General features: G+C 32.6%; 3 protein-coding genes across 15 annotated transcripts; 2 read left to right on the top strand and 1 right to left on the bottom strand.

Annotated features, from left to right (window-relative positions):
- The first annotated feature begins 317 nt into the window (after positions 1-317).
- LOC116771340 (ribonuclease Z, mitochondrial) lies at positions 318-17,600 on the top strand. 13 transcript variants are annotated; one of them, XR_009752586.1, is made up of 31 exons: positions 318-772; positions 1,017-1,203; positions 1,321-1,442; positions 1,547-1,752; positions 2,417-2,502; positions 2,665-2,830; positions 3,130-3,265; positions 3,686-3,932; positions 4,374-4,522; positions 4,982-5,200; positions 5,565-5,707; positions 5,805-5,971; positions 6,353-6,548; positions 6,947-7,179; positions 7,426-7,576; positions 8,524-8,598; positions 8,740-8,829; positions 9,460-9,513; positions 9,763-9,843; positions 10,380-10,493; positions 10,860-10,952; positions 11,023-11,082; positions 11,148-11,210; positions 11,757-11,852; positions 12,349-12,423; positions 12,583-12,660; positions 12,733-12,822; positions 13,991-14,104; positions 16,480-16,595; positions 16,674-16,778; positions 17,193-17,226. XR_009752586.1 is itself a non-coding variant. In XM_061521130.1 (31 exons), the coding sequence occupies exons 1-31, from the start codon at positions 507-509 to the stop codon at positions 17,234-17,236; spliced, it is 3,816 nt and encodes a 1,271-aa protein (XP_061377114.1). In that variant the 5' UTR covers positions 318-506; the 3' UTR covers positions 17,237-17,600. The 13 variants fall into 13 exon arrangements, 11 of the variants coding, with proteins under 11 accessions (XP_061377114.1, XP_061377116.1, XP_061377110.1 ...); XR_009752587.1 differs by having other exon boundaries at positions 16,528-16,595; XM_061521130.1 differs by lacking the exon at positions 16,480-16,595 and having other exon boundaries at positions 318-513; positions 604-772; positions 17,193-17,600.
- Positions 17,248-18,543, bottom strand: LOC116771332 (26S proteasome non-ATPase regulatory subunit 4). The gene has a single exon (XM_032663163.2). It carries the CDS (start codon positions 18,430-18,432, stop codon positions 17,344-17,346), a length of 1,089 nt encoding a protein of 362 aa, XP_032519054.1. The 5' UTR covers positions 18,433-18,543; the 3' UTR covers positions 17,248-17,343.
- A 363-nt stretch (positions 18,544-18,906) lies between these two features.
- On the top strand, positions 18,907-20,213 carry LOC116772835 (putative ATP synthase subunit f, mitochondrial). Its single transcript, XM_032665119.2, has 4 exons — positions 18,907-19,069; positions 19,136-19,234; positions 19,365-19,481; positions 20,098-20,213. The coding sequence occupies exons 1-4, from the start codon at positions 18,991-18,993 to the stop codon at positions 20,124-20,126; spliced, it is 324 nt and encodes a 107-aa protein (XP_032521010.1). The 5' UTR covers positions 18,907-18,990; the 3' UTR covers positions 20,127-20,213.
- Positions 20,214-20,280: the final 67 nt, after the last annotated feature.

The raw sequence follows: 20,280 nt of genomic DNA on the forward strand, positions 1-20,280 counted from the left end.
TGTTAATGGTTTTATTTCCTATTTGTTATGGTAATGAAATTTTTTATCTTTTTATATTAATTAAAGGATCAAACAAAAAATAGTTAAATATTAGATGACGAGACCTGACTAGTTTATTTATATATATATTTATACGTTTACGAATAGCAATGGCAAAAAGGTAAAAATTATATTCAAAATTAAGAATTTTTTTACTGTGTAAGAATTTTATGAAGAGTATAGAAATCTAATAAAATATTGATAAATGTTTGTTTTGTAATTCAAACTTTTTCAAATAAAATTAAATGCACTTGCAAAAAACTGTCAAAACATCCAATTACTTTGTCATTGTCAAATTATGAAAAGAAAACTGAAGATTAGGGTATTTCAAGAAAATTATTGTTCTAAATACAAAAATGTGTCAATAAATAATTACTCCCCTCAACCACAAATGTCCTAATTTAATACTTTTAAGCCAATATAAATGTTTATAAACTTTGGCAATAAATACTATAACCTTAAAACACATGTACGGTAAAAGATTTTTGTATAGTAAAGTAGTTAGAGTGAGTAGCGTAAGATATCTTAAAAACGGAAGTTCTAAGAAGCTGTTGGAATTTCTAGCCACTATGCCGAAACAAAATTCTGCTAGGATTAGCGAGGCACAGCGTCAAAGACAAGTAATATCAAAAAAGTTTGAAAAATATGCTCCAAGCACTGTTTATTTACAAGTTCTTGGTTCAGGAGCAAGGGGAGCACCCAATTCATTATACCTTTTCACCGACCAGAAGCGGTAGGTATTAATTTAATGTTTTAATTCTAATGTTCTTGGCCAAGTCATGCTTTCTATAGTTTTGTTTATAGTAAGTCCCATAGGGAATTATATTAATACCTCCTCTCACTAAATGATAGTAAGGTAAATACAACTTTTATCAAAGGTATTCAGAGCATTTAAGTATTAAAATAGGAAGTGTAAGCTAGTTTTATTTTTACTATTATGAATTAACTTATTTGTTTACATTTTCATAAATCATTAGATACATGTTCAACTGTGGGGAATGCACACAAAGATTAGCCCATGAACACAAAGTAAGATTATCCAGACTTGACCATATTTTCATAACAAATAAAACTTGGAAGAATATTGGAGGTCTGCCGGGACTATCTCTTACTCTTCAGGATGTGGGTGTACCTAACATTACATTACATGGACCAGAGGGCTTAGTTAGTAACATCATTTATCTTTCTATGTTTTATTTATATTTATAAAAAAAAATAATATCAAATATATCTTAGTTCTATATGAGTAATTTTATTGTCTAATAATTTTGTTACATCCAGGATGAATTGTACAATGCAACAAGGAGGTTTGTTATAATGAAAGACATGAACGTGACAATGGCAAAATGCAGCCCAAGTGAAGATTTTGAAGATAATGTTATGACAGTCAAATATATAATTATGTGAGTATTGATAGTATTTTGAAGGATACTGAATTACTGGTCATAAATGTTATAATACAATACTATGAGAGTCGTATTGATTTTACTCTGTTGTTTATTTTCAGGTCAAGCACAGACGAAAGTATATTACAAACTGAATTGAAACCTCTTAAAAAAAAGCCAAAATTAGATGAAACAATACAAGAAAAGGAGTATGAAGAATTCATCCATGATGACACGGATTATTATAAACGGGACAATGATCAAGGGGATAAAACTAAAAATAACAATACATATGCAAAACCTAAAACGAAACATCCATTTGATAAAGGTAAACGAAACATTGATTCAACAAAACCCAATGGTATTAGAAATTATAAACATTATTTACTCTATGGATGCTTGTTTTATGTTAAGTTTGTCTATGATTTATTTTATCAAAGTCAAAAGCAGGTATAGTATTTTACTTTATACTTATATAAAAAGACATGTATAAGTTAATCCCGGATTGTGTCTCCTCAATTCTACAAGACACTGGCAGAATATACTGTGCATGTTTTTGCACAGATGAAGGCCATATTTAAAACAACCAACCAACCAAAAATAACATATTTTAGTGAAAATGTCTCAACTGGTGCCCTTTTGTATTATCAAGTAATGAAATGATAAAGGATAAATTTTTTACAGTTCACTTTCTTTATTTCTTAACAAAAAAAAAAATATGATTTGGTATCTTTAGTGTATATGTAACTCTTGTCTCTTTAAAAAGGTTATCCATCTTGATTTCTGTAAATGTAGGTTCTTATTATTATTGCAAAGCTTTATCTTGATTGCTTCTAAGGAAAATCTAAAAACAGATTGCTGATTGGAAAAATGTATTATGATAAATTGTGACAAAGGTTATGCTGAATTTTCATAAGAAAAATCTAATATAATAATATACATATATATATTTTGTGTTTTTTATTTTATAATTATCTTTGTTATTGTTACAGATGCTTATAAGAAAAAGGAAGAAAAAGTTCTGTATGACTTGCAGAGAAATACACACAGTTGTGTAGCCTATATATGTACGCTTAAGGTAAGATATTTATTTTACATTTGTTTAGAAGCAATACTACCAGTATAAAATACAAAAAAAAAACAGACTTTTATTTTACAAACAATATATATGTATGTGTGTGTGTGTGTGTGTGTGTGTATTACTTATATCTTGTGTGAATGTTTTATGTATTTGTTACAGAAACGTTTAGGTACTTTGGATCTCGAAAAGTGTGTACAATTTGGTGTTAAACCTGGCCCTCTGTTAGGACAACTGAAAAGTGGCCAAGATGTCGTCTTACCTGATGGTACTTTGGTACATTCAAAGGATGTCAAAACACCTGATGATCCGGGCCCAGTGTTTATTGGTATGTCTTTTTATGATAATCTTTAAAAAAAACACAAATTAATAACCTCCCCCTTTTTTGAATTCGGTTGGGGAGGAGTTTTTTATTCAAACATTTTAATTTTATTTTGTATGTATTCCATTCTCCTATGATATCTTGAATATAAAAGCTCTCTTCATTTTCAATGAAGATTTGCGTTTAATCTATTGACAGAATCAAGGTTTTGATTAATGAAAATATCCAAACAATTTTGATTTTTCATTTGATTCCTTGTAATTAAGATAATATGTGATACTAATTATTAATATTTCTCTGTGCAGTTCTGGAAGTACCAGATCTGTCATATTTGCAAGAGTCGGATTTTGCATTGCATTTCGACAATGGCACCAATCCCGCGGAAAACGTTCCAACACTAATAGTACACTACACTCCACCACATGTCCTGCACCATCCTAAGTGAGTACCTGCAGAATGTTATGAATACTTTTTGCATTACAAAGCATTACAGAGCTGTTCGTTTAGACGACACCATAATGTTATTAATTGATCAAACATGTTATCTCAAATTTTTGTCTTAAGAATTTTATCCTGAAATGTATAAGCTAGATTTAATATTCATAATATACTTCCTTAGTTTTCTAAGCTCAGTTAAGAAGAACAACTGTCGATACATTAACTGTCGCGAAACGTTTGCATTTCCTGGAGGATTGTTTTTCAGATTGCCTACATTGACATTTATGCTTAAATTATCTCTTGGAATTTTGTGATCAGGTTACATAATCATCATTTATCTTGTTACAATTTTTAGGTTCAATAAATAATATATGTCTAGCACACAGATATAGTTGCGCTAATATACTGTTATCAATGTTTTAGATACAGCGAGTTTATGTCAAAGTTTGGTCCAAAGACCAGGCACTTGGTGCTCAACTCACAGAACACGTGCCTTGGCTCGGAAGCCGTGCACAGGACGCAGCACAAGTTGCACTTACTGGATGCTGACGTGTTTCCGTTGCTACGGGACGTGAGTGTTCCGGCTACCTGGGCACCCAGCGTGGCCACAACTCCCACTAGTACTCCCACTCCCGCACGGCTTAAGGGACTCGACGAACTCAAGAACAAGGTACTAAATAAATCTAATAAATCGAATAAATCGTTTCTGCATGAGAGAATCTATATATATATATATATATATATGTATATAGATATAAAATAGTAAAGTGCTGTCTTTATTGTAAGTCCTGATGTGACGTTGTTTATTTTCGTCTGTTGGAATCATTCTTTCATGGACCTTAGTGCTTGGAGCTAACATATCAATCAGCAACAGTCATTGTGTGTCCAACATGTAGGTAGTTTAACTTTAACATATTTACTTACATAACGTAAAGCTTATATAGTCCTCTATTTTTACTAATAATGATGTCTAAGCATGTAACTAATATGTTAATATAATTAACTAGTTTGGTAGAGTGTAATAATTTGCTTCTGGCTGGGTATATGGCTCATATATTTGGGTATGTGGTGGCTTGGCATGGCTTGTGGGGTGATAGATGACGTATTGTAGATCGCGGTGGCCCAGTTCCAGAATATAATCAGTATGGAGGGGAGCGCGGGGGACGGGGACCTGCACGCGGTAGACTGCAACAAACTGGATCTCATAGCTGGACGGACCCTTACCATGTTCCATCTTCGACCTAAAAGACAGCTCGATAGGTGAGTTTATATTCACAAGTTACTAGATAATTGAGTTTTAATATTTAGGGCTTAGTCTGTGACATCTGTTCAAATAAATAAAGTTGGATTGTGTGTTTGTAATGATAATTGCTTATAACTCGATGCTCATTTATCAAAATATGCATTGGGTGATTTAACAAAATATGTATTTCTTACGGTTTTTGTCTCGTCTTGTATGTTTCGGCTAATCTCTAAGCGGCTGGACCGATTTTAATGGCATTCAATAATAGTTGTACTATTAAAATAGTATTTCTTGTTTGAGAAATTTTATTTATTATCATCAATACATATATTTACAAAACAAATCTATTTACCGAAGTCGTTAGAAATGGTGATATAAAATTAAACAAGACTGTGTTATGGAAGACTTTATAAGAATGAATTATTTGGTAAAGTGTGATTTGTTATAACAAATAATATCATATATATTATCATCAGATCGGCGGAACCCAAGCTTCATATCCAGGATTACATCAAAGAGACCATGGATGTGGACGGGTTCGTCGGTAGCCTGGAACACTTCAGACGTGTCGTGGACAGCATGCGGTACACGAAAAACGACCTTCAGAAGGAATACCCGAAGGTCGTGTTTCTGGGAACCGGCTCCTGCATACCCAGCAAGACGAGGAACACAAGCGCTATCGTTGTACAAATCGAGTGAGTTTGTTGTTACATTAGCAATTTATTCAGTTTCAAACTCTTGTATTCATTAAATAAATGCTATAATGTTTATATTTCTTTGGAAATATAAAAAAATTCTGTGCGAGTATGATTTGAAATTAGTATATATATCTGTGAATACCAAACTCGTGAAAGTTTGAAAAGTCGATTTCTAGTGTAGCAGGAGTAATGGAGAGGTTGTATATTGTCTAGCCAGAGCTTGTGTATGTAAGAATGTATTACTATTGTCTATTACAAATAAAAATACTTTCTTACATAGTACAAAATATCATTTGTCCTACCCGTAATTATTTTCCATAGATTATACATTATTAATTTTGATATACTTTTTTGGTTACAGTGAACATCATTCGATGCTGTTAGACTGTGGCGAAGGCACCTTCGGTCAGCTGGTCCGTTTCTATGGACCAAAGAGGGTCAACGGTTTCTTGAGGACGCTGAAGGCTGTTTATGTGTCACATTTACATGCAGACCATCACCTCGGTATGCAGAAATATGTTTCAATTGGGAAATTGTTATTGTGTCAGTGATGACAAAAAAGTAGCCTAAGAAAGCTTTATTACTTAATATTTGTCAACAGGCTTATTTGGGGTTCTGCAAGCTCGTAGGGAAGCCATAGAAGAGACGGAGTGTTCAGAACCTCTGTATCTCCTCGCTCCAGGTCAGATAGTCACCTGGTTGTCCATGTACGACCATCAGTTTGAGAGTATACGGAGCGATTTCACACTTATACCTAATCAGAACTTGGTAAGTACTGTAACAAAATTCACCAGCTCAAGGCTCTCAATAGAAATGTTATTGGTAGGGTTGTAATAATACGCTATGGTTGAGATCGTACTTGCCTTATATTAGACCAATTTGGCACAGCCCTAACTATCATCAAATCAAAGTGGCAACCCTAACTATATTGTTTTATGATCCCTATAGATCAACTTAGAAATCAGATGTAGGTGACAAACATATTTAGAAGTTTAAGCTACAACTTTACTTCGTGAGTCTTGTCAACGTGCTACAGATGCTATAATATTGATCTACTCACAAAATTGCTCCATGGATAATAAAAGAAAGTCTTAATAATATAAATTTTTAAATAAACTATTTGATTATAGTTTTTGATGATATTTTCAGTTGGAGGCAAAAATTAACGATCCATCAAACACGGATATGACGTCAGCAGTACTCTCGAGTATCGGCATTCAGCACGTCGACACGTGTCTGGTGTCGCACTGCCCTAACGCGTTCGGTGTTGCCATACAAGTTGACGAACAACACAAAATAACATACTCAGGCGATACAATACCGTGCGAAGAATTAGTTAGAATTGGTAATGATATTAAATAAAAAAAAAACTTTGTTTTCTTATGTGTTAAGCTTTTGACGTTTTAATTAATTTATTGAACAAAATAATTATTTATATTTCATTAAGGTTTCGGATACTATGCGTTGTTCATAAATTTTAACTACATAACCCCGATGCCCGCAAATTACCAGAAACGGGCATTTCGTCTGTCCGTGATCAGGTTGCTGTAAGGAAACGGAAACGACGGGATCATTTGCATACAAAATAATAAAAAACGCATAGTCCCCAGAAAAAACTAAGTTTCATTGATTATAAGTAACGCGAAAAAAAGAATATCATGGAATGTTATTTAAAATATACAAAAAAGAAGCAAATTTAAAACAGTAAAGGTGCTTATTTATTAAGTATTATTTACCTAACAGGTAGAAATTCCACTCTACTGATCCACGAGGCGACTATGGAGGACGAGCTAGCGGACGAGGCTCGCCTCAAGATGCACTCCACCACCACCCAGGCTATAAACATCGGCCAACAGATGAACGCCAAGTACACAGTACTGACACACTTCAGCCAGAGATACGCCCGCCTGCCCCGGCTCAACTCACACATACTACACGACAACAACAGCGTCGGCATCGCCTTCGACAACATGCAGGTATGTCATATAGAACTCGGGAACGGCTGAACCCATTGGGATGGGAATTAGTGGCGAGTTGGATTAGAACCAGGGGAACAGGACGTGGGATACCTTTATGTCTGATCGAAAAAGGATATAAATTAGAAAAGTCGAAAATCTTATTTACGGCCCCTATGGACGAACAGACTTTGCTCGGTCACCTATACAAATTGACGCGAACGTAGTCGCGGGCGAAGACTATATATACACTTTTCATTATTTCAGATAACAATGAGCGACCTAGACCTCCTCCCACACATGTACGCCCCCCTGCAGCTGATGTTCGCCGATCATTGCGTTGATTTGGAGATGAAAGCAGCCAATAGAGCGCGGCAGAAGGAGAAGCGGCCATCTTCCCCGCCCATAGACACGTCCGGTACAAAGAGGAACCATAGACAAAACGTAGACAAAACAAAAGTCGAATGTAACAGTAGTGATTGTAGCTGATCATAAATTATAGATCTTTGGTTTCTAGTACGCGTCGTCTGCACGACGTTCTGATATTGTATTCGTTGTTAATATGTTCTGAGCTGTATCTGTCGATTATTATATAGTTTTATTTCATATTAGGGTAATTAGTAATTATTTGAGTAACAAATTGGCTGTTTAATGTTATTTAAAGTAGATGTAATAAATATATATTTTGCAGTTTATCAACGTATGTATTATTTATAAAGAACCTGTTCTCAAAAACTGTTTAGTATAAAATATCCTATATAACTATATCCTAGTTTGGCATATTTTTCAGTAGTAACTGAAGTGTTGTAACATTGTACGCTCAAAAAGAGACATGACATGTGATTATTTCTAAAAGTACGGAACAAAATGTTGGCATATGTTTAATGTTATATAAAATTATATATGTGTTTTTACTTGTCAAGATAATTATTGAATACCAACAATTTGTATTATTACTGTTGTGTTATTTTCTGATATGACGAATTTCATAAAGGAATATTTTTGAACGGTGACGTTTCAAACAAAATGCACCTGCATAATGCATAAGATATGCACATCGTTGAAGCGGTTATACGATAGCCAACGTTAGTTCCAGTTAATGAATGATAAATGGAGCACGCTTGTTACGTGGTTTGATACTCCAAACTTGTAGTAAATTAAAAGGAAAGAGGTTGTAACGTACAAAACGAAGTGTTAGTACCAAATGACAAACTGTCGTAGAAGCTCTACGTCACGTGGGTTAGGAGGAAATTTTAAGTGGAATATAGACATAGATAAATTATAATAAACATACATACAAATATATATAAAATAATAGGATTGATCAATGTAGTAATCACTGATAATATATTATTATAATTCCAGTCAGTGAGAATCAGCCTCGACGCATCCCGTCTAATTCTCTACCGCCGTCGAACCACAGCGAAAGTAGCGTGCCAAGTTAGTCAATATTGTACTTACAGTTTCAAAAACTAAATATAATCAATTGCATATATTTTGAGAAAATTTAATTGAATCTCTATTGTATTGTATATACAAAAATATATTTTTAAATATTAAATTTTCTTTATTCGATCGAAGATCAAAAACAAGTATGCAAAATAAACGCGAAGCGATTCTGCCAGAACAAATCGCATTCACCTCCGAAAATAGCAAATAGTAAATTGCCAAGTAAGTAACATTATTATCAGATTTAAAATTAATAATAATTAATTACTTGTAACATATTCACATGCGACTTTTATTAGAAAGCAAAAGTTTGTAACGTGTGTAGATTTTTTTTTGTATTTCACGCAAAATATAATGAACGGATTTTAATTAAACTCTCCAATAAGCTAGATTAGACATTAGAATAACGTAACGCTATCATTTTTATCCTTCGTACCTTTTACGGGGATACATCGTAATAGTTGTATTGTGTATCAAGTCGCGTGACGCAGACGATAGATGTCGCTTAGATTTGGTTACCATACATGTGTATTAAATTATTCATGTCTCTGTGAACACAGCACCGAATACAACGCGGACAAAGTCGCGAAAAAAACTACATTTATATAAAAATTCGAAAGTGGGTTGATATATATTTGTATAGTATTTTATTTTCTACTTATCGATTTTCACGATATTGAAATTTATATTGTTAATAATACTCACTTATAAGTTATATGTGGAAATAAATCTACATTATTAACATTTGATCGTTAATAGAAATAGATGATGTGTTTGAATGGATACGAAATTTAAAAATAACTTAATTATACGTTTTAATAGAATTAATTTGTTTCGTAAATTCAATTACAGACCAATCAAACACTGGCAGCAAAGCAAGCTCCCCGGAAAGAATTAACACTACTGGTGAGATTTTAAACTTGGAGATATGACAAAATTGTATTGCCATATGAATTAAACGTAAAAAATGACTTGGAATATAACTCTATGTACAAAAAAAAAACATTATCTATTTATCAGTTCACATATAAAAATATTGACAGTATTTTTTGTATACAAATACTTAGTAAAATCAATCCAGAGAAATATATATGATTGTGAGTAGAAATAATTATAAAAGGCTACAGTGTACAGGGAATCGTAATATTTTTACAGTAAGCAACACTAACGAAGCATTGAATATTGAAAATACAAATGGAGATTGCGTAACAAATAATGTGAACGTACCTCCAGTCGGTAAATATTATTTAAATATTAAATAAAAATATTTCTTCTCCAAATAATTAAATGTAGGTATTAGTATTAAAGTTAATATTTCAGATATTTTAAATTATATAATTCAAACTTAGTAAATATAGGTAGTTTATATATATGACGGAGTAAGATCTAAACTGTGGTTTTCAAAGAGAGTGACGTCAGTACATCTGACGTCAGAATCTCAGACCCTTGAAAGTAACCTCGTAGACGGCTAGACGAACCATTTACTTCGAAGATGTCCGATCCCTCCAACGGCTCGAGGGAGACACTCCGTAATCTGTACTCTCGCCTCTATTTATACTAACATTGTTATATATATATTAATTCATAGACCTTCGCATAACTTAGTATCAACGGAGCTAAATGAACGGAACGCTGGGTACTGGCCGTGTTTAGTTTGAGTGAAAACTCATGTTAAAGACACTCTTCGCCTAGAACATTGTCATATCCTATATTCCTTTTTTAATTCATCAATCAATAATGTCTCGAATGATTTAATATATATATTTTATTAGCAGCTGGTCCGAATACACTCACAACAAAAAAAGAAACAAAAAGATACATAAGTCCTAAGATAATTAAGAAAAATACAACACCAAACTCTTCGCCTTCCCGGACAGCATCTGACGGTAAGATCACAAACACTCCTTTAAACAGTGCAAGAACAAGACCAGTGCTAAAAATGTCCAGACCTGATAAAGAAGATAATATTTTTAATTTTGAAGATTTTCGTTTTTATTATTTATGAATTTTTTGAAAATATGAAATTCATTATTATGTACAGAATAGGAATTTGGTGTTTCTATTACAAATACATTTGTTAAAATGATAAGAAATTAGAATTTGTCAATATCATCACTTTTTGTAGGTCCATGGATCGTTAAAAAAAATTAAAAACTTAATCTTTTTTTTTTTTGGGAAAAAATCATTCGTAGATATCGACTATGATTTAATTAATTGGCTTCATAAATAAGTAAACATGTTTTGTCCTTCAGCTCTGCCGGATGTTCCGGTGGGTTACGGTAAGGCCATGGTCACACCGGTGAAAAAGCAACTAGTCCTGCGAAAAGATAATAAAACACCACCAGGTAAAGTTTTTTGGATCAATTCATTTTGTTCATATGAGTCCTATGGGAACTCACCGTCATATTATTCCAGCTAACGAAAAATCCCCGATGCGTTTCGGGAGAATGCCCTCACCGCAATGCTCATTGAAAGGTATTTTTGTCAATTTGATGACATTCAGTTAAATCTTAATTTTATAATTTTTTTTGGTTCATCAGATAGCAAACAGCCTCCAAGTCCCACACCGAATAAACGGGAGAACACAAGCAACTCTAGATTGCGTGAGTCCTCCACATTCTAATACCCGTATCAAAACCAGAATTACTCCTTAAATACAAAGCTAGTTATTGAAAATATCCCAGTAGCTGGCGAGGCTTTTACCTCAATCTGTATTGTGTCGATCAGTATGCTTAGTCTAAGTTTCCATCATCACACTGCACACGAAGATTTAGCAGTTCTTCACATATCCCCGCACATTATAGTACTAACTAAGTTTATAGAACGAGAAACGGGAAACGCTATGTAGCGTGACGCTGGAAACTTGAACTACCCATACAAAAATGAAAGAGAGTCTTAACTGCCAACAAAAAAAACGTCGTTTTGATAGTTTTCTCATTAATAACAAATCATTTCACATTCCTCCCTACTCACGGTGAATACATCGGTGCATAATTTGGTTTCAGTCAACGACACCATACTGAACCTAATACTGTCGATTCTGTACAACGTAATGTTTTGGAGGCTCCATCGTTTCGTATCCTATATATCGTATTACCAGTGGTAGTCAATGATATCAGTAATTGCAGTTGGTTATTTGTTTTGGACAGCGACTAGGGAGACCTCCAGGACCTATGAGAGAGCACGAGGCCTCTCCGGTACAGACGCGCAAAGTGTACACGTGACTAACACACGCGGGATAAGACGTGAGATATCTGTTTTGTTGACATTGCTAAGGTACTTTGAGGCTGGTTTTTTTAGGGTTCAGAGAAGACGTGAATGGAGGTACATATTTATTGTGATGAAGGGCGCTATCTGTAGGTTAGCTTTTAGATAACTACTGATAGGTAAGAATAAGGAGGAAAAACATGTACTGATTCAATATAATGTTAGGAAAGTTAAAAGTAGTGATGGAGACGAACAAGAAGTTCAGCTAAAGAGAAATGTAGGTAGTTCTAAAAACACCTTATGAGAGTAGGTATTAGTAATCATGATGGAATAATAATTATATCGATATAAAACGAATAGAGGAATTCCTTCAGGCATAGGATAAACACAAAGTGCTATATAATCTGATAAATAGTTTTGTTCATACTGGCTGGTAAAACTGAGGCCTAACCATCATACATTGACTAGGAATATCCAGAGACTTAGACTAGCAATATATGTATAGCCAATGAAGTCATGTTCATTATTATTTAGCATCAAACCAATCGACAACACCGAATAGGACGGCTATGAGCCCGAGGAGACAGTCATTGGAAAGAAATACCAACGGTAAATATATTGATTTTTTTTATATATACATATATAATATTATTCCTATTTATAAAAATATACCTATTCAGTTACGTCCATATTATATGAGATTATATAAAATAATATATTTTAACCGTAGATATAATATTTTTATGGCACTGTTATAACTTATTGTAGATACGAGGAACACTTCTCCCAACAAAGGCGGAACGTGCCAAACGTCATATGCCCATAGTACAAGAGCTTCAACGCTGGGTACTTGAAAATAATTAATATTTATTATACGTAGTAGTCTTTTGGTATATTCACGTACGTCCGTTGATTCAGGTAACCCACCTGTTACTAGGAATGTACGTAACAGGCTGCCGGTAACCAGGAGAGGAAGCTGCACCAAAGAGAACATTAGATCCGCTCAAGGTAACAAGGTATTTTCTCTTATTATAATATTTTATATAATCAATCGATCAATTATTACTACCTATTTGTATATACAAATTATTAAAATTACTATAAAGTACCCAAAATGTTACATTTAAAGCGATAAAATTAATATAATAGTATCTAGTACTAGTAATAGTTAAGGAGGTCATTCGATGCGTCCTTCATATAAATTTTAACAAATAATTTTGTTAATTAAATATTAAAAAAATCGTTACATTGAAAACTTAAGTTAAAAAAATTATATTTTAAAAATAAAAATTGATATATTATTTGTTGCAAAGATCTTAAAATATTAGATAATCCAGTTAGTTAGAAAACCTCATCAGAGTTCATCAATACAGCATAACTTGATAAAATGGTAGCATGAACTGTCAAAAAAATAAAGTTAAAAATCTTTTAAATAAATTTATTAATGTATCCCGAATGGGATTTTGTTTATGTTCAAATAGAAATGAAGAAAAGTCGCAAAAAAAAACACTTACCTTTACACAAAATCAAATTACTCTTTTCTGTGGCATATCAGAAAATACAGCATCATTAGTAAATATTCTTATACTTTTTTTCAAATTAAGATATATCTGAAATCTGTATTAAATATAACAACTTATATATGATTTAAGTTCTTATCGAACAGATCTCTCCGTAAACCGATATTTTAAAAGTACATTAATAAAAATAAATTTAAAATATTATGAATATATTATAAAAAATTTCTTCTTTACGATTTGGTCTACTATCTCTCACACTAGTGTGGTCATCTCCTGAGGCTATAGATGGCAAACACATGTCAATTTAACCAATCAGTCGCCCCTTACGGTTACATTATTTAGTTCTTTAAGCCAGCTATTTCTAACATACGAGATATATCCCAAACGGATCTGATAAGACCAAGACAAATCAAAACAATATGGCGAAATGGCGACAAGGACTGTATGGAACTTAAATTTAAATTAAATTTCAGCCTTTACATTAATTGAGACAGATTCTAACAAGTTATCTGGAGATAAGTATATTTCCACGACAATATCTCGTGTGCGTCTTAACAATCGCGACCTCCCGCTCACATGTGTATCTTAGGTGGTGACTAGTTTTAGGAAGACTAGAAGAGGCTAATATTCATACAATAATTTATTTCCCTTTTTAGGTTTAAATCGCAGCAATAGAAGTTTTCAACCTGAACTAGAGGACATTAAGAGTTCGTATTTGTTATTACGCGATAAAACTGGAGATAAAAGACTAAGAAATAAAGTCGATGACGGTAAATAACACAACAATGGTAGCGTTTTGTTTGAATTAGGTAACTCTATAGAAGTTTTGTATCGCTAGGTTAACAGAATATAGATTTATAACGTTTTTCCATTATAAAACATTATATGGGTGATTCTATGATACGATATTTTTAAACCTTGAGGAGTTATTTCATGTGACCTTTATATTTTGTCTCATTATTTATTAAACTTTTCATTTAGTGGCAAGTAATTTTATACATTTTTTATAATTTTCTACGATGATGGTAAATAAATAAGGCAGAGAAGAGACAACACGATTAAAGTACGTGGCAAGGACAAAATTTGACGGAACAAATTAACAAAACCTAGTTTTGTTAAATCTTGTCCCTAACGTTTCATTAAACCGTTGTATTTATGATAATTAGTCGGGCTATCATAATATAGCCTTTTCGCTTAAATAAAAGTATTTTACTTACAAAAATACTTGCCACTGTACCTACCACATATAAAAATTATAATATCAATAGTAGTAGTAGTAATAGAATATCTTGTATTAACTGGTATTTGGACTTGATTATGATGATTTTCATACCGTACCTATGCGCAAGGTTCATTTAATGAACTTGTTTTCATCACATAATATATATATATAATAAGCACGCTCTTGTCAAATTTAATTTAAAAGGAACAAAATATATTATCGCTCGATCAATCCGTCGGCGGTCGGCTGTTCTCTTGCAAAAAGCAATAACACCATCAGAAGCTCCTTGCCGTGTATTTCGGACAGAATTCTGCCAAATGACAACTTGACAAGAAAGTAATATACATACGTGTTTGTACCCATTGACAGGTCCATAACACCTAACGTGGAGGATCTCTGCTTCGTATAGTAAGCGATGCAACATTGTCTGTAAGAGTGCCAATGTGACAAATTTTCTGTCATCGGATAATGGCATACAGTCTTATATCTAATCGTTGACGCGAACCTCCAAAACGACATGGATGAGCTTCTTCTGCGAATTTTATTAGTTAATAGACTCTGAAATCCATATTAATATCTCAGTTCTCTGTTAATTATTATCTCCAATGGATTGAGCATTGCAGATTGAGGCATCTAACTTGATGCGGGAAATACGGCAGGGGAAAGATGTTAGGTTCGATGCGAGAGACGGCACTTAATCAAAATCATCATTATCACGGGTAATTGTAGACCCCACTTCAATCATCACTGTATTCCTTTCATTACGACAGGAGATGTGAATAAATTATTATTTTCATTTTTATGACTGACCAGTGGAAAGAAGATAAATTTCACGCGAGGTCTACTCCGCATGGTTCCGTTACAAAAACTTGAAAATGGCGGCCCTCGAACGGTTCGGGCGATTGGTATCTAAATTCAGGCTGATATATGTCCTCAAGCCTAGAACCTATAACTATTTGAGTTAGTGAATCGATATTTAACAGCATATAGATGCACAACATGAATATGATTTTTTTTTGTAAATAATGCTTTGGTATAATTGCTCACAAAAAAATGCATTGTTTCTAATTTAAAGTCAAACAAGTAAGGGAACACTCCAAGGTAGAGAACTTATTACACTGTAAGAATTAAGAAAAATGTATCTTTAAAAGGCATTCTTGTTCTTAGTTAATCAAGTATATTAATATGACGTAATCCATTAAATAAAATAGCAACGTAAAGAATAAAAGTGTCTCATACTTATTGCAATACATCTTGTCTGTTGTCATAAAATCACCCATGTAACTATATCACCGCTTTTTTTGATAGACATAGAAACCTTTGGTTTTTAATTTGATAATGTGTCAATCGAGTTACCAACATAGGGAAAAAAAATTGTAGGTAAAGGATCTTCATTACTATAACATATGAATAACTACTCACAGATACGATAAATATTAATATCGAATCAATAGGGCAGGAGTAGCTTAAATATATTATTATACAATCAAGGTATCACTGTTTCTATAAAAGTATTAATTATCGATCTATCTATGCCCTTGCCACAACTTTTATATGTCAAACTAAGAAGGGTGTTTCCGTTTTTTCATTTATTATTTTCCTATATGATTTATAATCACAAAGATTTATGAAGTAAGACAATGAAATTGAAATTATAACTGTCTTTTTTTCTTCATAAAAAAACTCTTTAAATCTGTTATGGTGTGACAGATGATATATGCTTTAATTTGTAGGAAGTATAACTTTGTTCATGTACTCATTGAAATAATGTTCGTTGCACTCAAGATCTATGAATACAATCTTAGTAAAATTTTGATAAAACCCCTTTAAAAATACTTCTTTTTTGTTAAGAAATAATAGTGTCTAAATTACTTGCGAACATATATGAACATTGTCATTATTTTAACATTTCTATTATTTTAGTGAAAAATAGGCTGGGTCTACACTCATACGATTTTGGGCGTATTACAGATTACTGGCTTGACAACAAAGTAAAAGAAATAATAAAGACCAAAGGACCTTAGTACTATTTTCACAAGGTAATAGAAATAAATATAATTAAATGGCTTTGTGTTAAAAATGTTAAAGTATATAAAATACCTTATAATATATTTCAGGTGTTGTGGAATCCAAACCTGCCCCGTTAAATGAATTTCAGAGACAAGCAAATCTAAAGGAATGTATGAGAAAATTTCGAACTAAGCAATTTTGGCATGACTCAAGTAAATCTCTACCTACCTTTATTTTGAAAATTGAATTATTTTTTTTTAAATCATCTTATAACATCTTCACATGCAGGATATTAATTGAGGGCATAAAAAATTTTCTTGGAAACATTTTTATATATTGGTATAGCATAATATTGCATACATTTTTTATGATAGGTGAAAAGTAAAATATATGTATACATAAAAGTTTATGATGTCTTAAAAATTTTATAGAATTCCCAATTTCTTCAACCAACATAATAATTTAGTAACAAAGTATTCCTATAAAATTTTGTCCAGAGGATTAGTTAGTTGTTACAAAATATATTTTATTTTTTATACCAAAAGTATTTTCTCTTTGTCCAATCAATAATTCATTGTTTATTACCTAAGGATGTGTTGTCTAATAATCTTTCCTTATTCTTTTAGAGTATGAAAAGATAGAGGGACTGAATTGGATAACATGGAAATAAAAATTGTAATGTGAAGAGAACTCATTTATCATTGAAGTTATCAGTGAAGTTGACAAGTGCTATGTAATTTATAAATAAAAAAATTGAAAAATAATCTTTCAATTTCTTTAAGAGCTTGGCCCATTACCATCTTTGTCCTTCTGATCCTTATCATCTTTTTCATCTTTATCTTTCTTAATAGTTGACATGGCATTACGAATTGCTTCACTTTGTGGATCTACTCCAGGTAGGTTCTCAAGCACGCTTTGCAGGAATGCAGGATCGTTCATAACCTCAGCATATTCTTCTGACACATCCATACTCTCTTCAGCTTGTGGTGCATCTTGCTGCATGCTCATCTGCATAGCTAGAGCAATCTGTTCCTCCTCCGATAACTCCATGGCTTCTCTCCCCAATGACATTGCTAGAGCCCTTTCCATGCCAGTGTTTTGAGGCTCTCCAGTTTTTCCAGCTTCGCCTTCAGCATTTGTTTGTTGACGACGGGACTCTTCTTCTTGCCTCTGTCGTTGCTCTTCCATGGACACTCTTAAAGCTAAGGCGAGCTCAGGATCTTCATTAGGATCTACACCAAACTCGAATGGTGATAAGCCTGAGCCAGAAGGGCCAGCACCATCTCCACCAATTATTGGACTAGAGATCAATGCTTCAGAAAGTACAACACATCCACCAGCTGGAACTGAGACAAGATGACTGCCTCCAGATGTATTATCCTTACCATTCAATGTGTTTATAAATGTAGTCAATAGGGGATTATTCTCAGAATCCTCACCAAATGATACAACATCACAAGTAACCTTCTCTTTTTTGAGTCTTTTAGCCAATTTCACCAGTTCCTTCTCATCGGTATTAATAGGAGAGCCAACAAAGACAACAATACGCATTTTATGATTTTTTCCCTGTCGGTGTTTTAAAGCCAGATGTGCAATTCTTATACCAGTAAGTATATTGATGTCCCCATTGGGTTGAACACGGTGAAGCTTTGAGAGTATTCTGCCAACGTCGCTGGTTAAAGTGGCCAGTACTTCCACATTGGCCAAAGTCAGTAATCCAACATTATTTTCCGGATTAGACCGTGTTTTGGAATGACACACTAAATTAACAGCATCTTGCTGAGCTTGCAGTCTTGTTGGAAGAAAATCTCCATTTCTCATGTAATCACTGTTGTCTACACAAATCATAGTACTTTCCAAGACCATTTTTAAAGATCTTTTTTTAATGAATAACAATTACAACTCACAAATACAATGAAAGTGATAAAATTCTTGCTCAGTAGAATGATATACGAAATTTGCTAAATAATTGTCACAGGTAATGTAATGTTTTAATTTTACTCAACAGACTATATATCAATATTTTAGAATGTCACCTTAAGATGATCATTTCAATAATGGAACTTTATAATAATTAAAATTACCGTAATACCTTTTAAATTAAAAAGAAAAGTTTTCAATGGTGATGTTATTTTGTAAAATTGTTGTTTACAATAATTAAAACATAAATCAAATATATAGTAGAATGAAAAATAGAATTAATAAATATGCAAAAACCTTTTGATAACCCACAAACTATTATATTTAGAGACATTATATACAATTTTTTTTCAATATTTTATAATATATATATAATGCACTTAGTGTATGCATAAAAAATATTTTTAATCTTTACCCTTCATTACTTACAGATTATAGTATTGGACATTCGACATTGCTAAAAGAATCTGAATTTGTTCAACTTCGGAATAGATTCTCAAAGCAATGGGTTTCGGTGATTATCCTAAAGAATACAATCCAGCAGTCCACGGGCCATACGATCCAGCTCGTTATTATGGAAAACGTAAGTATTGAACTTCATGTAAAGAATTCATAATATATTCGGTTATGTAATTTCACTTGTTTTCAGCTGATACTCCATTCGGACAGGTTAAGTTAAGTGAGATTGGATCATGGTTCGCACGTAGAAACAAAAGTCCTTCAGCTTTTATGGGCGCTTGCAGCCGAGGTAATCCTTTACTTTTTTTTTAACCCTGATAACGTAAGATGTATAACAGAGTTTAATGTAGAAAATATATCTCAAATCTATCAAGTAATAATAACTACAAATTATATCATTTTGTATATGTTTTTGTCAGCCTGGTGGCGCTGGCAGCATAAGTATGTGCAGCCCAAGAAGGTTGGCATGGCCCCATTCTTCCAATTGCTGGTTGGATCGATGACTTTCTTCTATGTTATTAACTACGGAAAAATGAGTATGTATTTTATCCACACCATGTTAATCGTGTTATAACATGATTTTAAAGTTTTATGTTCTGTGTATTGTATTACTTTTTGTACAGTATTCATTTTAGATGTTGTATTGTACGATGAAGGTATTCAATAGGTTAATACAATTCAATATTCTAATTTATAAAAAGCACCTCAAGAAGGGTCTCACCTGGTGGTTATCACATCTAGCATGTGTTAATCTACTTAATATTTTTGTATTATATGTCAAATACTAAAAAAATATTGTTGTACTTTGCATTGGAAAACCAATCAATGCAAGCTAACAATATAGACAGTTTAGAGTGATAATTAAAAAATACAACTTATATATTTTTATAAATGCTAATTATATATGACTATTTAGGTTTATAAGTTTTCATTTGGGTTTCATGTTAGGTTTGCTGAATTATCCACTGTACCGTTATAGGGTGAAACTGATATGGAGTAAAAAAAATTGTATTAAATATATTTTAGCAGTTTCTCATCTAGATTATTAACCAATTTCTTATATAAGGTTTTTTTAATTTTTTACATATAATACATCATTAAAATACACAGTTTTGTCTGAATAAGCTGATTAAATGTGTGTGTTATTTACAGAGAGCCACAGGAACTACAAATACCACTAAAGACACCCGATGTTACATCTCTGCATGAACCACTATAGGTGTTATATTTAATGAAAAGTTTCAATAAACCAATATAATAGTTTTAAATGTGTTTTACTGTAGTTAAAAAAATACAAAGTGACAAATTCATTACTGACACTTAAAAAAGATGAAC

This window comes from Danaus plexippus, chromosome 8, assembly GCF_018135715.1.
Source record: "Danaus plexippus chromosome 8, MEX_DaPlex, whole genome shotgun sequence".
Lineage (NCBI taxonomy): Eukaryota > Metazoa > Arthropoda > Insecta > Lepidoptera > Nymphalidae > Danaus > Danaus plexippus.